The following is a 17810-nucleotide window of genomic DNA, read 5'->3' as shown; positions in this document are numbered from 1 at the left end:
AATAACTAGATGAACTAGGCAGAATATAAAATAAAAACAAATAAGTATACCTATTTAAAGAATGGGTTTTAATTCATGTTTAACAAAATATCCGATCTTACCAGATCTATCATCACTTTTAACTTATAACAGTTTAATTCTTATACACATGATTAGAAATATTATGATAATGATGTTGATGATGACATTATTCATTCAGATTACTACTGCAAACAGCTAAATATTTTTTTACCACACCAGCTCGTAAAGGCTATCTTGATTGTTCAAAAACTAACGAGAAAGTTTCATTTTATCCACAAGAGTAGCATAATAATTTGATATAATTTTTGAGTTATTGCCTTATTACGTTGGCTGGTAGAATTGACTTTTAAATGATGAGTTTGACTGATAAATATTAAATAACGTTCATTAGAATTTGATTTTGTTTGATGATTTTCAGTTAGCATTTTCCTCGCGTTGGTGTGGTTAAAAATGGCAAAATTTGTTTAACCCTCGTGCCTTGAAACCCTCATGATTCCATTTTTCGAACTACTAGCTGCGCTCGAGGTTTAATTTTGTAATCTTTCGCTTGCTCGGGTGCTTATATTGATATTGATTATCAATATAAGCACAAGCAGTTAAACAAAAACTTTGCACCCTTGTAAAACAAATGACTGTATTAAGCTTACCGGTAACACTGGCCGAATGACGGCGACGACTTACAGCAACTTAATTCAAATACTATAGTTTGTCAAAGGACTGTCTCATTTCAAACATAGGCAGAGAGAATCATACTATCTTTGACTTACACTAGTACTAGCACCCAAAAGAAAAGGATGAGTATAGTTTTTTTGTTCTTATTTACTGACAATTTGGTTTGACCAACTATAAAAAGTGACTTTATAATTTAATCGCATTTCAAATGATACTAATCATTATTACATAATAATATGAACATGACATTCGCAAACAATCACATATCACTCAGAATTTGAGACCACTAATTGTTATCAATCATACATTGAGATGAGAGGCTCAATCAATCTCTACAAATATACTAAAGTTTACACTACTCAGTATTGAACAGCAGGGCACAATATATGTACGTGTAATAACTTCTTCGGACAAGAGAAAACTTTCTGTTTGCACTCGATATCAAGAAACAATGACTAAAATAGGAAATTCGCAAGAAGGCCTTAAGTTGAAGTAAGTTCTGATATCGAAACAGAGGAACATCTTAGCAGCCCGAAGATGACATCCGGATGATGACTACAGCAGCATGACTGTTACAGTGTCTGTTAACGCGGGCGATCGAGGATTTTTTTCAAGGCAAAGAAATTTTTTCTCATGACAATAAAATTGGCATGATAACAAATTTTGAAATCCCTTTTAATATTGTCGGTTCACTTTATGGTGAAATATCGTATTATTTAGCATTTTATTTATATAATAACAAATAAATATTTGAACAAGTTTAGGAACAAATCAAATTATTTTTTTAATCAATATTTTGATAAAAACGCCTAGTCTTACAAAGATGGCATATAGTCGAAAAATTGGGACTGGTACCGCCGTGGCGAGGTGACCTAGGGGTTCATGGCGTTAGCCGCGATAGCTAAAGACGCCGGTTCGAATCCGGCCTTCACCACTGGAGGGCTTCGTCACTTTTTCTTTAATATATGAAAACTATTACAGTTACGGATGGCTGCACGCTCGTGCCCTGGAGCCTGGAGCCTGGGTCGCCCTTTGACGTGGGACGCCACCTGTGTGGACACGCTGGCTCCGTCCCACGTGGAAGGGTCGGCTCGGAAGCCTGGGACTGCCGCGGACCAGGCCCAAACTCTCAAGCGCCGCAAATACGCGTTCTTGTCGAATGAGTATGAATTTGCGGCGCTTGCAATGGAGACATTGGGTCCGTGGTCGACCGACACCAAGAATTTTGTAAAGGAAGTGTCGGTCCGGTTGATAGGCGTGTCAGGCGATCATAGGGCGGGCGCTTTCTTTGCCCAGAGGTTAAGTCTGGCGGTGCAGAGGGGTAACGCCGCTAGCGTCCTTGCGTTGCGACCATGCCGGAAGGGGGTGATTTGGGGAAAGTCTTTTATATTTAAGGTTTAGGTTTAGGTTTTGTTTTTTAGCATAAGTTTAAATTGTACATTGTTTTTATTATGAATGGGTTAAATGTAATGACTGTGTTTTAATAATTAACTAATATATTAATACATTTAAAATTACAAAGAACGGTTTATACAAATTACACTTCTTACTAGTTCTTACCTTAACCTCTTAGGTTACAGTTTTTTTTTACAGTTTTTATATAAATATTTACTTTATATTGTGTAATAATATTTTTTGTACGTAATACATGTTTAATGGTGAAATATTTTTTTTTCAACATTTAAACTCTTTAGTAAAGATGTATGGATTACGGTCAATGAGGTTGTCTATGCTATGTCATGGAATGATGACGTCACGTTTTGGCTCGCTTCTGATTGATGTTTTAGTCAAAATGGCCGATTGGAGAATTCTGCACTTATGTTTTATTGAAAATAATAATAATCCTAATGTATATACTGACATTGGGCCATTTTTAGGGTTCCGTACCCAAAGGGTAAAAATGGGACCCTATTACTAAGGCTCCGCTGTCTGTCTGTCTGTCTGTCACCAAGCTGTATCTCATGAACCGTGATAGCTAGACAGTTGAAATTTTCACAGATGATGTATTTCTGTTGTCGCTATAACTACAAATACTAAAAACAGAATAAAATAAATATTTAAGCCCCACTTAAATATTAACAAATGTTATTTATTTTGCCGTTTTCTGCGTAATGGTACGGAACCCTTAGTGCGCGAGTCCGACTCGCGCTAGGCCGGTTTTTTTTAGTATCATATTAACATATGTATATGTTTCTTTGAAACCATTATTTCCATGATTCTTTGTTGATGTGTCATCAATGTCATCATGCCAATTAGGTCGCGTCATGAAAAATATTTAAAAATTATGATTTGAACTAAAGAAGAACAAAGTACGCGTAAATTGTTACGCCGTAAAGCAAGTTTTTGCTAAACTGTTTGTGTGTTTATAAAATATATCTATGGTAACACCACTTTTCTATTTGCTAATTATTCTAACAAAACAGGACTAGGTAAATATAGCACAAAATATATTTATTAGGTGACTACAAATAATAAAATTTAGTACCTATTTATCTTAGTTATATGCATCTACTAATAAAATTCTTGCATAAATAAGCAGAACACATCATAATAATATGTTATTGCTGCACGTCTCATACGTAGCATGTCTCATTCACTTTTTCTTTTAAAAACTAATTAACATTACCGATCTTGTCATTCGATATTATTTTATTTACTTTTATAAGTCATTAGCTACTACATCCTCCTATAACTACTAACAACCACTTGGCAAAGGTTTAATATTAGCTATCGAACTAAGTCTGCGTGTTCTACCCTTGGGTCTACCTGTGAGCTTATTCTCAATCTGCTCAAGGCTCTTCCCCCTGGTTTCAGGCACACACACTACCACAAAGAATAAGCCCACGAAACATATACAACCAAATAGCCAGAATGCACCATTAGGACCAATGGCATCTATGAGATTATGGAAAGATTTGGTGACACCGAATGTACATAACCAATTAAATGCCGTACAGATTGACGCAGCTGGACCTCTAATTTTAGCTGGCAAAATCTCCCCCATCATTAGCCAAGGTATTGGACCGAATCCCATTGAAAAACCTAACAAGTACACCATGAGAGAAGTCAGGGGCAACCATCCTAAAGTCGCGACATCCAGGCCCATATTATCTCGAACATGAAAGAAAGTGCCTAGGATGGCCAAAGTAAGTATCATAGTTACGGATGATATATATAAAAGTATTTTTCTCCCACAGCGGTCAATTAAGCCAGTCGCTATAAATACGGATACAAAGTTAACAATTCCTACTATAATTGTTGACAAATTTTCATCGACTGAACTCCCGGACATTTTGAATATTTTTACAGTGTAAAATATAACTGCGTTAATGCCGGACAATTGCTGGAACGCCATTAAGCCTAAGGAAATAAAAATGGACCTCATGGATTTTTTGCTGAATAGCTCTCGAATAGTGGACTCGGAATCTTGCGTCTCGGCTTCCGTTAGTTGTATGTCTCGGATTTCGTTGTCGATTACAGCATGTTTCCCTCGAAGCCACTGTAAAGCTTTTTTAGCGTCTTCCAAACGATTATTATTTACATACCAGCGCGGAGTCTCCGGGATCAATAGCATGAGAATGAAGAATGGGACAGGCAGGGCTGATCCCAAATATGCTAGTTGCGACCAATTTAAATACTTTCCAGCAGTGTAGCATAAAAGTATACCGATATTTCCTATAGCGGTAGGGAATAGTCCTAATACGCCGCGGACTTCGGGCTGGATAGTTTCTCCCAAATACACGGGAAACGCCAATGAGCCGATGCCGACACATAGACCGCAGATGGCACGTCCTGTTAGAACTAATTGGACACTTGTAGCCGTTGCAATGAGGATCCAGGCTACGAAGAATGGCGGGGCGGTGAAGAGTATGGTTTTGCGGCGGCCGATGTAGTCGACAAGGGGTCCGCCGATTACCCCGCCCGCTAAGGCGGCTAGTGGCATCAAACCTCCGACCCAGCTTGCCTGTCAACAATAAAAGGTAAATTAGGTTTAAAACCAAGGTGATGCAAAACAAGCATACCTACGCACTATAACACTAACACTCTAGTACCTAAATAGGCCCGGCATAGAACTCCCATCATGTGTACTTATTTATGTAATAAATACAACGCATTATATCAACCTACTTAACGCTTAGGTACCTACTACATATTTACTTTACGTGCAATCAAGTAATTAATACAGCACAGCATAGAAAGGCCGCAAGCATCATGTGCACCTTTGCACCAGGAACAGCAAGGAGTGAGTTGTTTGTGTATTAGTATTTATTTTAGTTTTGGTAAGAATGGATGACTCACGTTAGACCGGGTCGGGTCCGGGCCGGAGCTTCCGGCGCTTACTTTTCTATGACAGTTGACTAGTGATCACGTGACGCATTCTATAGAAAACGAAGCATCGGAAGCCCCGGCCAGGACCCAGCCCGGTCTAACGTAAGTCATATATATAGTCAGTTAATAATCGAATACAATTTTTTTTGAGGAAACGTGTTCTTGAGTTGAGTAGAGATCACGTTTGAGTCAGAGACGTCGTCGGAGAGCTGTTGAGTGATCTGATAAACAATAAAAGCTCAGTGTCATCATGACGCAACAGTCTACTTTTACCTGATACTACATAGATACTAGGGCAGAGAATTGCTTCGTAAAGCATACCTCTTCTTCCGAAACGTTTAATGCTGTGTCATTTTGCATGGTGACGAGAGCTGGTGAAGTGTAAGCTGACGAAAACCCAACAACCATTGATCCTAGTGACACGGCTATGGCTGCTAGTACCTGTAAAAATAATATTTATTTTAAAAAATGCGATTATTAAATTAATTACCAAGCCATTCAAACAGACCAATTATCTTAAGCGTGAAATTCGAATTTAAGTACCATTATTGTAAAAATTTCTCAAACGTATATACTAATAAATTAACACTGTCAATTCAGTGAACTTTTTAAAACTTATTATATATAAAATAAGCTACCCGCCCGTTTGGACCCCACCAAACGCGTCTTCATTATTTAAGGAATTGGCTAAAAGAATAATAGACGTCACCGGTGATCGTAGAGCTGGCAGCTTCCTCGCACAAAGAGGAAGCATTGCGCATTGCGATACAGCGAGGAAATGCTGCCAGCATCTATGGCACAATGCCGCAGGGGAATAGTTTTGAGTTATTTATTTTAAGATTAGTTTTATTTATTTTTAATTTTAGTTCTTAAGTTTTATATGTTAGTTATTTCAGACCTAGATATACCTCATGTCATTTAAGTATTTTTATTAAGTTTAATAAATATTATTTATTAATAAATAAGCTTTCATTTGATGGAATAAACGATTAAATAACAAAAATAAATAAAAAAACCGGCCAAGTGCGAGTCGGACTCGCGTTCTAAGGGATCCGTACATTACACAATTAAAACAATGTATTTTTTATGTAAAATGTCTTTAAAAAACCAGTAGGGGTCGGATCAAAAACTAAGTAATTAAGTCCGACTCACGCTTGACTGCACATTTCTAATAGGTTTTTCGGTGATCTATAGGTAAAAATCTATTTTGTGTATTTTTTTCAAAATTTTTGATCCAGTAGTTTCGGAGATAAAGGGAGGGGAATGGTCATTTTTTGCCTATTTTCTTGAATAACTTCTAAACTATTTATAATAATAGGGCAGCTTGTGGCGAGCTGTTGGGGAGTGACGACCCCACGGACCCGAGTGCTCCAGAGAGTCGGTCAGGGTCTCCGTCTCTGGCGTGTCTTCGTCGGTCGGAGTGGACCCTAAGGGGACCCGCAGGACTCTCAGCTCTGGGTTGCCTTCATTGGCCGTCCAGAGGGGAGTCGTAAGAGCTATATGCTCCAGGGGTGGAAGTGTTAAAGGGCATAACGCCGCGAGTAACTTCGGAGAAAGCGCAGCACACCTCTCGACACCCCTGAGCCGCTCACGCCGGTGTTGCGCCTGGCCGTCTTTACGATGGCGCATCAGGTGCCCATCTTGCGAGTGGCGAGTCACCGCCTGCCTCGATAGCACTGTACAGCACAATGTTATGGCAGGTGTCCGGAACTCTTAGCAATAGCCCAGTATTATATTCCACCTAAATTTAAGCCATAGACCAGGACTCTTTCCACTTTTCTATAATAGCTCCCAATGCCTGCTGAAACCGGTTTACGGGTATCTATTTATGTACCCGTGAATGGGTTCCAGCAGGCGTTCTACATGACATCAAAACTCTCCAAACGGCCTCTACGTGTTGGATCTATATCCCCACGCACGCCTTATAAATGACCGGGCCTGAAAACCCGAGAGTTTGTAACGGAGATACAATAATAATAATAATAAAATACTTTATTGTGCACTACAAAGGAAAATACATGTTACAAACAATGACAGGACATAAGTGAGTAGGTAACAACAGGCGGACTTATCGCTAAAAAGCGATCTCTTCCAGACAACCTTCAGATAGCGATTCACTGGCTAGAAATAAGTTAATGGGCAGTGCAAAATAACAAAGGTGTAAAGTTTACAAATCAAATACCTAAGTATAAATAACAAACAATGAAAAATAAACTACATAAACTACATATATTATTTAAGCAACAATAATACACTACATAAACCTACACAAAATACATAAATACATAATGAGAATTCAAGCAAGAGAAGAATAACGACCAGGTAGCGTGAACAAAAAAAATATATATGTGTAAGTGAAAGGACCAAGACTAAGAAAGAGATTTTAAATAGTGTTCTTTTAGAAGTTTTTTAAAAATGGGTGGGGGTAGGGTTATCTTAAAATTATAAAAAAATATATATTTGAGATTCTCACAATGATTTGATATGTAACACGATATAGTTTGATAACCTTTATTTTTTAATTTTCTCATTTACCCCCTAAAAGTGGCCCCCGTCTTTAAAATTAATTTGTTTACGTTACATGTCCATCTTTGGGTCACAAACTTACATATGTATACCAAATTTCAACTTAATTGGTCCAGTAGTTTCGGAGAAAATAGGCTGTGGCAGACGGACAGACAGACAGACAGACGCACGAGTGATCCTATAAGGGTTCCATTTTTTCCTTTTGAGGTACGGAACCCTAAAAACGACTATCCGTACGCAATTTTACTAGGCAACCTATTTGCAATGTGTCAATGTGAATATTATCTATCTTAATCCTAAAAGTGTCAAAGATTAACAAGAAAAGTAACGCCAGTAGTTGTGGACTGACCTAACATGAACGTGTCATCGTCGCGGCCCGAGCAACAGCGAGAGGTGTGGCCTGTCTGTCTGCTCGGTATTAATTTAGGGTCTAACAAACTCTGATTGTATACCCACTAGCGAGAGTTACGAGTACAGTCCACTAGAGAGTATTTTCATAAGTACGTAGTTTTTTTATCATGGATCATGGACAATCAAAACCAAACTTGCATATTGCTGATCCACTATTCTAAATGTCTAGTACTACCAGTCATCTGTTGTTTGTTTAGCAGAATCAGTAATCAATCATCTATTCCTTTCATAGGTAAATAAGATGATATAATAACATTATAATTAAAAATAATGATTAGCTACAAACAGCGTCAAACACTGCAAAGGGCACCTACTAGCTGTCTGTCCCAGAAAACCTTTGCTATATATTTCTTTGCTGCTGAGTGACGTTGATCAGTCTGGCAAGTAGACTTTTATGGTCGACGAGCGTAGTGAAGAACAATTTGAACATAGGTTTTACTCGCTTAGCTACTTCTGCTGCTGATTGTACTAATAATGTCTTTAAATTATGTTTTCCCCTTACTAGCTCGGAAAGCTGTCTTTTGTCCTTTGAAACAAGCGGGTAAAAACGCGTTTTATCCACTAGTGGGGAAAGTAATTTGACCTTGGAGCGTGTTTAAGTAGCTTTTGAAAGATAACAAAACGTAAAACGCTCATAATAATGGTTCGTTCGATATTAATTATCATTAAATAAATGGTTTGAGAATTTAATAAAAAATACAAAATAATATTTTATACAATCGTGATATAATCCTGAATCGTAATCTCGTACCTTAGACGGTACTCGACTGAAAAGCTTGATTATATCACTATTGTATACAATACTTTTTCTACGAGACAAAAAAATAATACTTTTAACTAGTAGAATCATACCACCAAACCAAACCGAAACCAAAAGTATACAGCTAAGATGCGCGAGCTGCCGCAGCCCGCGATACCTTCATACTCGTACGCGCGCCGGCCGTCGGGCCTGGCGCCCCTGGCGGGTTGGTCAACGACACCTCCTCGTAACTCATGACGCCCTGATACCGGCTCCGCGCTAAATTCAATTTTAAGACAGTTTTTTTTCTCGATTTTGGCCACCGTAGCCTATGGAGTAGTCTGGAGACTAACAAGCAAAGCTAAGCGCGGTTTTCTAAGGTATGGATGTTGCTATATGAAGGGTGTCACATGCGCGTTTCTGACTTATGAAGCAATTATTTCTACTACAACATAAAATTAAATGTTTTTGTTGGCCAACCAATCACAAAACAGATGCGACGCAGCAGCGTGTTTAAGTAGGCTAATTTGCATTGAATCGAGTCTCCTTAAACAAGAAACATTTTATCGAAATGTATGAAGTTCTATTTTCAAAATTTTTATAATTGACTAAACCGTATCGATAAACACAAATCCATGGAGACTGTATAAAGGAGCCAAATCTCTATGTATGAAAAGTGTCCATCAAAAAACAGTTATTAGGCGGCGCCACCATACACCGAAATACTACCAAAAACAACCTACGTAATTTGGTCGGGTCATTTGTTGCCTTATATGGTTCATGTTATACTCAGGTCCCAGAGCCGAACTAGCGCCACCGGAGAGATTAGGAACTATTATTTAAAGCTTAACGCGGTCACTTTTACAACAATTCTGCCATAAGAGATTGCGATCCTTTCTCTACCATCCATACACAAATCTCTGTTTTGACATTTTGCTGGGACGTCAGTTAGCCGCGACCACGACCAGTGAAACCTGTGTCGAAACGTCGGTAAATAAAGGTAACAAAATAAATTCGCGATAGACCCGTTTCTAAATTTGATTTAATACGTATCGATAAAATTCTTATGCTTGAGTCGGAAGTGCCATAAACTAACGTTGAAAAGAGTAAGGTTGTAGTGTTGCATGTTAAGTTGTAATACACAGTTTATATACGACTCGACGAGTAGAAAAATTATCTTTTTCTACTCGTCGAGTATAATTTTGAAAATAGAACTTCATACATTTCGATAAAATGTTTCTTGTTTTTGTTGGAGGAGTTGTTCGAGGAGACTCGATTCAATGCAAATTAGCCTACTTAAACACGCTGCTGCGTCGCGTCTGTACAGATTATACGACTCGACGAGTAGAAAAATTAGCTTTTTCTACTCGTCGAGTATAATCTGTGTATTACAACTTCACATGCAACACTACAACCTTACTCTTTTCAACGTTGGTTAGTTATGGCACTTCCGACTCAAGCATAAGAATTTTTTCCCCTCACTAGCTTGGAAAGCCGTCTTTTATCCTTTAAAACAAGCGGGGAAAAACGCATTTTATTCACTAGTGGGGAAAGTAATTTGACCTTGGATGGAGCGTGTTTAAGTAGCTTTAGACAGATAACAAAACGTAAAACGCTCATAATAACGGTTCGTTCGATATTAATAATCATTAAATAAATGGTTTGAGCATTTAATAAAAAATACCAAATTTAGCTTTATTTAATGATTTTAAGTCATAAGCCTGCTCCAGACTACGCGCCGCGAAGCCGCGAACGCGAGTGTGGAGTCGATTTTGCTGTGTAGCGAACTAGACTCCACACTCGCGTTTGCGGCTTCGCGCCTTGATTCGCGCATGAGTGTGAAGGGCCCTTTAAACCTTAAATTCCGTAAGAAACATTTGTTTTTTTTTTATGATGTTGAATGTAATTCTGAACGCACAAGTTGAGTCAATGCAATTTCAAAACGCATCGTCAGAAATGTCAACATCTCAGAATAATGGAGGTCAACATTGTCAACAAATTTTTTCTCACCGACTCCGACACTTAGAAATACACTTCCAGAGTTTTCTGTTATATTATCGTAAAAAAATGAGTGATTCCAGTGATGAAGATGATCTAACGCCTGTGGATGTTGCACTTTCCTCGCTATAGTGAGGGGAAAAGTTTTGTGTTAGACACGGGTGCAAGTGTATTTTAATTCTCGTGTTTCAATTCCACACTCGCGGGTAAAATACAACTTTGCATCCTTGTATAACAAATAACTATATCGATACGGTTTAGTAAATTATAAAAATTTTGAAAATAGAACTTCATACATTTCGAGGAGACTCGATTCAATGCATCTGCTTTGTGACTGGTTGGCCAACAATAGTTATTTACGATACAAGTGCGGAAAAGAGGAAATTCGTAACGAGTGGCGATAAATTAAAACACGACCGCAGGGAGTGTTTTAATCCGACACGAGTTGCGAATTACCTATTCGCACGTGTATCGTACAACGTTTTACATTACATATGGCCCTTTAAACTTTCGACATATGCACGAAAAGTGCTCTTTTACGCACTAGTGCGAGAAAGTAGCACCATATGTACTGTAAAAACATTTTATTTTATGTTGTAGTAGTAACAATTGCTTCATAAGTCAGAAACGCGCATGTGATTCATATAGCAACATCCATACCCTACGGAAACCGCTTAGCGTTGCTTGTTAGTCTCCATAGGCTACGGTGGCCAAAATCGAGAAAAAAACTGTCTTAAAATTGAATTTAGCAAGGAGCAGGTACCAGGGCCTCATAAGTTACGAGGAGGTGTCGTTGACCAACCCGCCGGGGGCGCCGGGCCCGCGGCGGCCGCAGCCGGGGCGCGTACGAGTATGGAGGTATCGCGGGCTGCGGCAGCTCGCGTATCCTGTATACTTTTGGTTTCACTAGACTTATATTGACCGGGATATAGACCGTGATTACCTTTTGTATTATTTGTGAGCTCCCGATATTTCGACGCAGTTACATGCATCATGTTCACGGGTGACTGAAGATAGCGGGTGGGTGTCAAAGTTGTGTAGACAGCGCTCTGTCTACCCTCATTCTTGCGCGTCGGCTGCGTTCACTTTCAACGTTACCAACGGTCGCATTCACACTTGTTGGTCCGGTCGCGTTCACACTCGTTGGTCTGTCCAAACACACTACACTCACGGTGTCACTACGCGTGTTTGATTCGGATATCACTGGTTTTTTACACAAACAAATCACAGGATTCCACACATTTGACAGTTTAAACCCATCTTCACGATTAAAATTTTTGTATTTGTGAATTTCAACGGCTTCTCTTACCAATCTTGGTATATAGTGGCGTTCTGTCGAAATGACCTTGGGACTATGCAACTCGATCCAGTGATTTGTACCCGACTCAAGGAGATGCTGAGCAATAGCTGACTTGCGAACGTCATTGTTCTTGACCGCAGCAATGTGTTCTTTAATTCTGCAGGCAATAGTGCGTTTGGTCTGCCCAATGTACGAACTACCGCAGCTGCACTCAACTTTGTATACACCAGGTTTTTCCAGGGGAAAATTGTCTTTGGGCGACCGCAGAAATTGTGCAATTTTCCTGTGCGGGGTGAAGATAGTTTTTACAGAGTAGTTATTTAGTATTTTTGATATCTTGTCTGTCACACCCTTGACGTACGGCATAAACGCTGGCTGTCTCTCAACGCGATGAGTAAGGCGCTTGGTTTTTGTGTCCCGCTTGTCCATGTTAACTCTGTAGCCATTCATCCTCAGGACACTCTGAACATGGTTCAGCTCCTGGTTTAGATGTAGCGAGTCACACAGAGCGTGTGCTCGATTAGTCAGTGATGCCACAACCGAGTTTAACTGTCTGGGATGATGGTGCGAGCTCGCGTGTAAATAGCGGTCCGTGTGAGTCGGTTTCCTATAGACTGAGTGTCCCAGCATGCCACAACCTGTAACATTCAGTCTCACATCCAGAAACGCAATACTCCTTTCTTGTTCCATTTCCAATGTAAAGACCAACGAGTGTGAACGCGACCGGACCAACAAGTGTGAATGCGACCGTTGGTAACGTTGAAAGTGAACGCAGCCGACGCGCAAGAATGAGGGTAGACAGAGCGCTGTCTACACAACTTTGACACCCACCCGCTATCTTCAGTCACCCGTGAACATGATGCATGTAACTTCGTCGAAATATCGGGAGCTCACAAATAATACAAAAGGTAATCACGGTCTATATCCCGGTCAATATAAGTCTAGTGAAACTAACCGTGAATCATTCAAAACTCTACTTTTGGTTTGTTTACCTGTATGATTCTACTAGTTGAAAGTATTATTTTTTTGTCTCGTAGAAAAAGTATTGTATACAATAGTGATATAATCAAGCTTTTCAATCTCGTACCTTAACTTAAGCAACTCAGCAAGCTTCGTTGCTTAAACACGGTACTCGACTGAAAAGCTCGCTATTATATCACGGTTGTATAAAATACTATTGTTTAATGATTTTTAAACCATAAACCTTAAAATTCCATAAGAAACATTTGTTTTTTTATAATGATGTTAAATATAATTCTAAACTCACAAGTTGAGTCGATGCAATTTCAAAACGCATCGTCAGAAAATATGTCAACATTGTCAATTTTTTTTTGTTACATAATGTTATACTATATTGATGATGATTATAATTAACTTGATGATGATTATAATGTGTACAAATAAAGACTAATTTTTTGAGCAGTTTTTTGCATGTTGCACTCTCCTCGCTATAGTGAGGTGAAAAGTTTTGTGTTACACACTACTTATGTGTTGAATGGGTAAAATACAACTTTGGACCCTTGTATAGCAAATAACTATTATTACAGTGCTGCACAGCGTTAGTTCATTATTTAATTATTATTAAATTTAATAAATTTGCAAACCTACAGTCTTCGAATTTTAAGCAATTTCAACTACTGAAAGAGTGTGTCTATTAGTAGTTATGGAACATGCGAGGGTTAGATAAAGATACCTAATACTAATTAAAAAACCGGCCAAGTGCGAGTCGGACTCGCGCACGAAGGTATGGAAACCCTTACGCAAAAACGGCATAAAAATCACGTTTGTTGTATGGGAGCCCCACTTAAATATTTATTTTATTCTGTTTTTAGTATTTGTTGTTATATCGGCAACAGAAATACATCATCTGTGAAAATTTCAACTGTCTAGCTGTCACGGTACATGAGATACAGCCTGGTAACAGACGGACAGGCGGACAGACGGACAGACAGACAGACAGACAGATAGACAGACGGACGGACAGCGGAGTCTTAGTAATAGGGTCCCGTTTTTACCCTTTGGGTACGGAACCCTAAAAAACCGGCTAAGTGCGAGTCGGACTCGCGTTCCAAGGGTTCCGTACATTACACAATTTAAACAATGTATTTTTTATGTGAAACGTGCGTGAAATGTCTTTAATAAACCCGTAGGGGTTGGATCAAAAACTAAATAATTAAGTCAGACTCAGGCTTGACTGCACATTTCTAATAGGTTTTCCTGTGATCTATAGGTAAAGATCTATTTTATGTATTTTTTTCAAAATTTAAGACCCAGTAGTTTCGGAGATAAAAGGGGGGAATGCTCATTTTTTGCATATTTTCTTGAATAACTTTTAAACTGTTTATCCTAAAATTATAAAAAATATATACTTGAGATGCTCACAATGAGTTCTTTCATTTGATATGTAACACGATATAGTTTGAAAAACTTTATTTTTTAATTTTCTCATTTACCCCCCAAAAGTGGCCCCCATGTTTAAAATTAATTTGTTTTCGTTACATGTCCGTCTTTGGGTCACAAACTTACATATGTATACCAAATTTCAACTTAATTGGTTCAGTAGTTTGGGGGAAAATAGGCTGTGACAGACGGACAGACAGACAGACAGACGCACGAGTGATCCTATAAGGGTTCCGTTTTTTCCTTTTGAGGTACGGAACCCTAAAAAGAAGAATAGACGCTGTCGCTGTGTCAACGACAAGACCGACAAATTAGGTACTTAAGTTACACAAAGTACAAAGTCATGACAGATTTTTGTTATCATTTAATTTAAAAACTATAAGGGAAAAGAAAAATAAAGAAAATAAGTAATTATGTTCGCTGTAATATAATTGGTTTTATAGGTAGGTGTAAATCAATTGCCAAGGGCAACTCGAATCACCGTGTTAAATGGTACATTCGCCATACTTTGCTACATGTAATACAACGCATTAATATTCAGACATTCTTACAGTTTTTTTAGCTAGCAGTAACTACTGTTAAAAAGTTAACTTCTGACTTGGTATCACATTACATCTTAAAACTTTTTTGTAGTTGAAGAACTGCGTTGCGAGACTAGCATCTTTTTACGACATGTAATGTTTTTGAAGGGATTAAATATTGTCAGGAACAAAGTACCAAAAAATAACCCAATCGATAACGCAAAATTGCATTTCAAGGGCAAATGACATGAAAAAATTCACACAAACTAGACTACATATATTTGCGAGGACAGACACTAAGCAAAACCTTAATGTGTATTTTTGAAACTTTGTCCGTATCGATATGGAATATACCTACATTATCATACCTTGACTGTGAGTACACGAAAAACTTGGGTTTATGGACATGTGGATTTTTGTTAGCCCTACCTGAAGAAACTGCAATAAAACGAAGGAATTTTTTTATTCACAAATTCGTCCCGTGAAGGGATGAGAAGGGATAACATTACTCGGGAGATTTATCTATCACGGTTCATGAGATACAGCCTGGTGACATACAGACAGACGGACAGACGGACAGCGGAGTCTTAGTAATAGGGTCCCGTTTTTACCATTTGGATACGGAACCCTAAAAAGTAGGACTGAAATGAGCTTGTTTTAGAAACCAACGAAATATTTTGACAGTACCTACGTAATTATTATAATATTACAGACAGACGGACAGCGGAGTCTTAGTAATAGAGTCCCTTTTTTACCATTTGGATACGGAACCCTAAAAAGTAGGATATTTACCTACTCTTGTATTTGTCCGTCTGTCTGTCTGTCACCAGGCTGTATCTCATGAACCGTAATAGCTAGACAGTTGAAATTTTCACAGATGATGTATTTCTGTTGCCGCTATAACAACAAATACAACAGATAACTTCTGAACTTGAAATCCAAAGCTCTAAACTTTCGGGAATGGAACTTGATTTTCAATGTCTTTAGGACCAGAGCAATATATTCAGAGACAATCATGTCCGCACTTACCTGTGAAAATGTATACTTTGGTTCCTCATAATCACTCCGAACTGCTATGCTGTAATGTGTGTCCGCTCTCATTAATATCTTCATTTTCGTTTAATTATTATCTCACACTGACAAAAACACTTCACTGGTCAAAGTCAAACCGTTTAATTTCCACGCACAATTAATATGTATACGTCTCAAGCGTAGGCGACCGAAGAAATGACATCTTTAGTACACACGACGCGATTTATATAGGCACAAATTGATTGACAAAACTGATTGGAGCTCGAGGTTGTATGACATACAAAACAATGTTTCGCGTTTCAGCCTGGACACCGGGGAAGGAAACAAATGAATTATTATTTTGATTAACGAATGCCAGAAACATACTTAAGTACTAGGTACCACCTACTACAAATATTAATTAAATCAGACGTAATATCTACTAGGAAAATATTGACTTGCTAATCCGCTAAATAATACCGTCTGGAGATTTTGATGTCTCGGCAGCCGCTAGAGAAGCCAGCATCTCTAGAGGATGCCTCGTGGAAGTCGTGGAGAACCACGGGACGTTGACGAGAGGTGATACACGCACGACATAAAAAGGACAGATAGATATAAAATAATTTATCGTAAGGTAATATTGTCTTCGGTTACCGCGATAGTAACTCATGAAAGAAATGAAAATTTATATCTGAGGTACTTAAAAGGCCGAAGCTATAAGAAAGAACTTCCTTGAAAGCGCTGAGATGGAGTTTATGTATGTAACAAAAATATTTAGGTACCTAAGGTCAATTTGTGTAACTATAAGGTATAGAGTAGAAGTTATTTCTACTTAGACGAGAGGTTCTTTTTATGTTTGTGAGGAATATTTGTTATTTAAACTGTACCTTTGACACTGGCAATCGATGTTTTGGATACCAACTTCCGGCCACTTCAGGTTTACACAATGAAAACTAGGTACTGAAATGCTTATCAAGCATGTCGTTACTCTACCTATACTTACCGTTTCTTTATAATTGAAATTTAATTTTAGCATTTTAGGTTATTTTAGCATATACAATTTGTTATTGAATTTTCGCTACCGTATTTCACGAAGATATTTAAGTACAGTCACCTGCAATAATATGTTACTCTTCGAAGGCCCCAAAAATATGTGACACGCTCTTATGGCTCTACAAATAAGATCGTGTCAGATATTTTTGCGGCCTTCTTTGTGTAACATAGGTATTATTGCAGGTGACTGCACAATGCCATTGCCATGTACAGTACCGGCCAATAATATATCACCTCCATGTTTTTACGGTATAACATTTATTTATTTATTTGTGAGTAATTTCCACTTCACTGCTTTAGGTAGTATTAGTATTAGTATTCCTTTGTACGAGCGGTGACAAAAATTGGTCTCATGTAATGGTTTTTTCATAGTTCTTTTTTTATGTATTGTCAATTTTTTTTGTAGATAATTTTTAGTAATAGTTTGCAGTATTCATCATATATTTGTATAAAATGACTAGTAAAATATGCAATGTTTAATCTATACAAGCTCATACAAAAACACTCAAAGGTGATATATTATTGGCCGGTACTGTATCTAATAACAGTTCAATAGTTTGTCATTACATTGGGCCCATATTTGACTAAGTACTTAGGGCCAATTTTGAAGACTATTGCAATTCGATATATATATGTCGCCTGGCATATCACTAAACTTTGTCTAGCGTTTGAATTTAAACATAGTCGTAGACATATAAATTGTTTATTTAACATCATATACAGTAGGAAAATGTAAACCTAAAAATTATGAAATGACTGTCATGGATTATGCACGTTAAAATATTAATTAATTAGGTATTTTAAAAACTCGATTCGGCGTAAGGCGGCG

The 17810-nt window shown here is 38.0% G+C and overlaps 1 protein-coding gene across 1 annotated transcript; it reads right to left on the bottom strand.

The window, feature by feature from the left end:
• Window positions 1–51: 51 nt before the first annotated feature.
• Window positions 52–16260, bottom strand: LOC134755907 (facilitated trehalose transporter Tret1-2 homolog). Its single transcript, XM_063692586.1, has 3 exons — window positions 15947–16260; window positions 5344–5463; window positions 52–4657 (listed from the first exon to the last, which is right to left on the bottom strand). The coding sequence occupies exons 1-3, from the start codon at window positions 16028–16030 to the stop codon at window positions 3389–3391; spliced, it is 1473 nt and encodes a 490-aa protein (XP_063548656.1). The 5' UTR covers window positions 16031–16260; the 3' UTR covers window positions 52–3388.
• Window positions 16261–17810: the final 1550 nt, after the last annotated feature.

Source organism: Cydia strobilella, chromosome 3, assembly GCF_947568885.1.
Source record: "Cydia strobilella chromosome 3, ilCydStro3.1, whole genome shotgun sequence".
Classification (NCBI taxonomy): domain Eukaryota; kingdom Metazoa; phylum Arthropoda; class Insecta; order Lepidoptera; family Tortricidae; genus Cydia; species Cydia strobilella.
The sequence above is the reverse complement of the archived record's forward strand: the minus strand, read 5'-3'. Positions and strand labels throughout refer to the sequence as shown.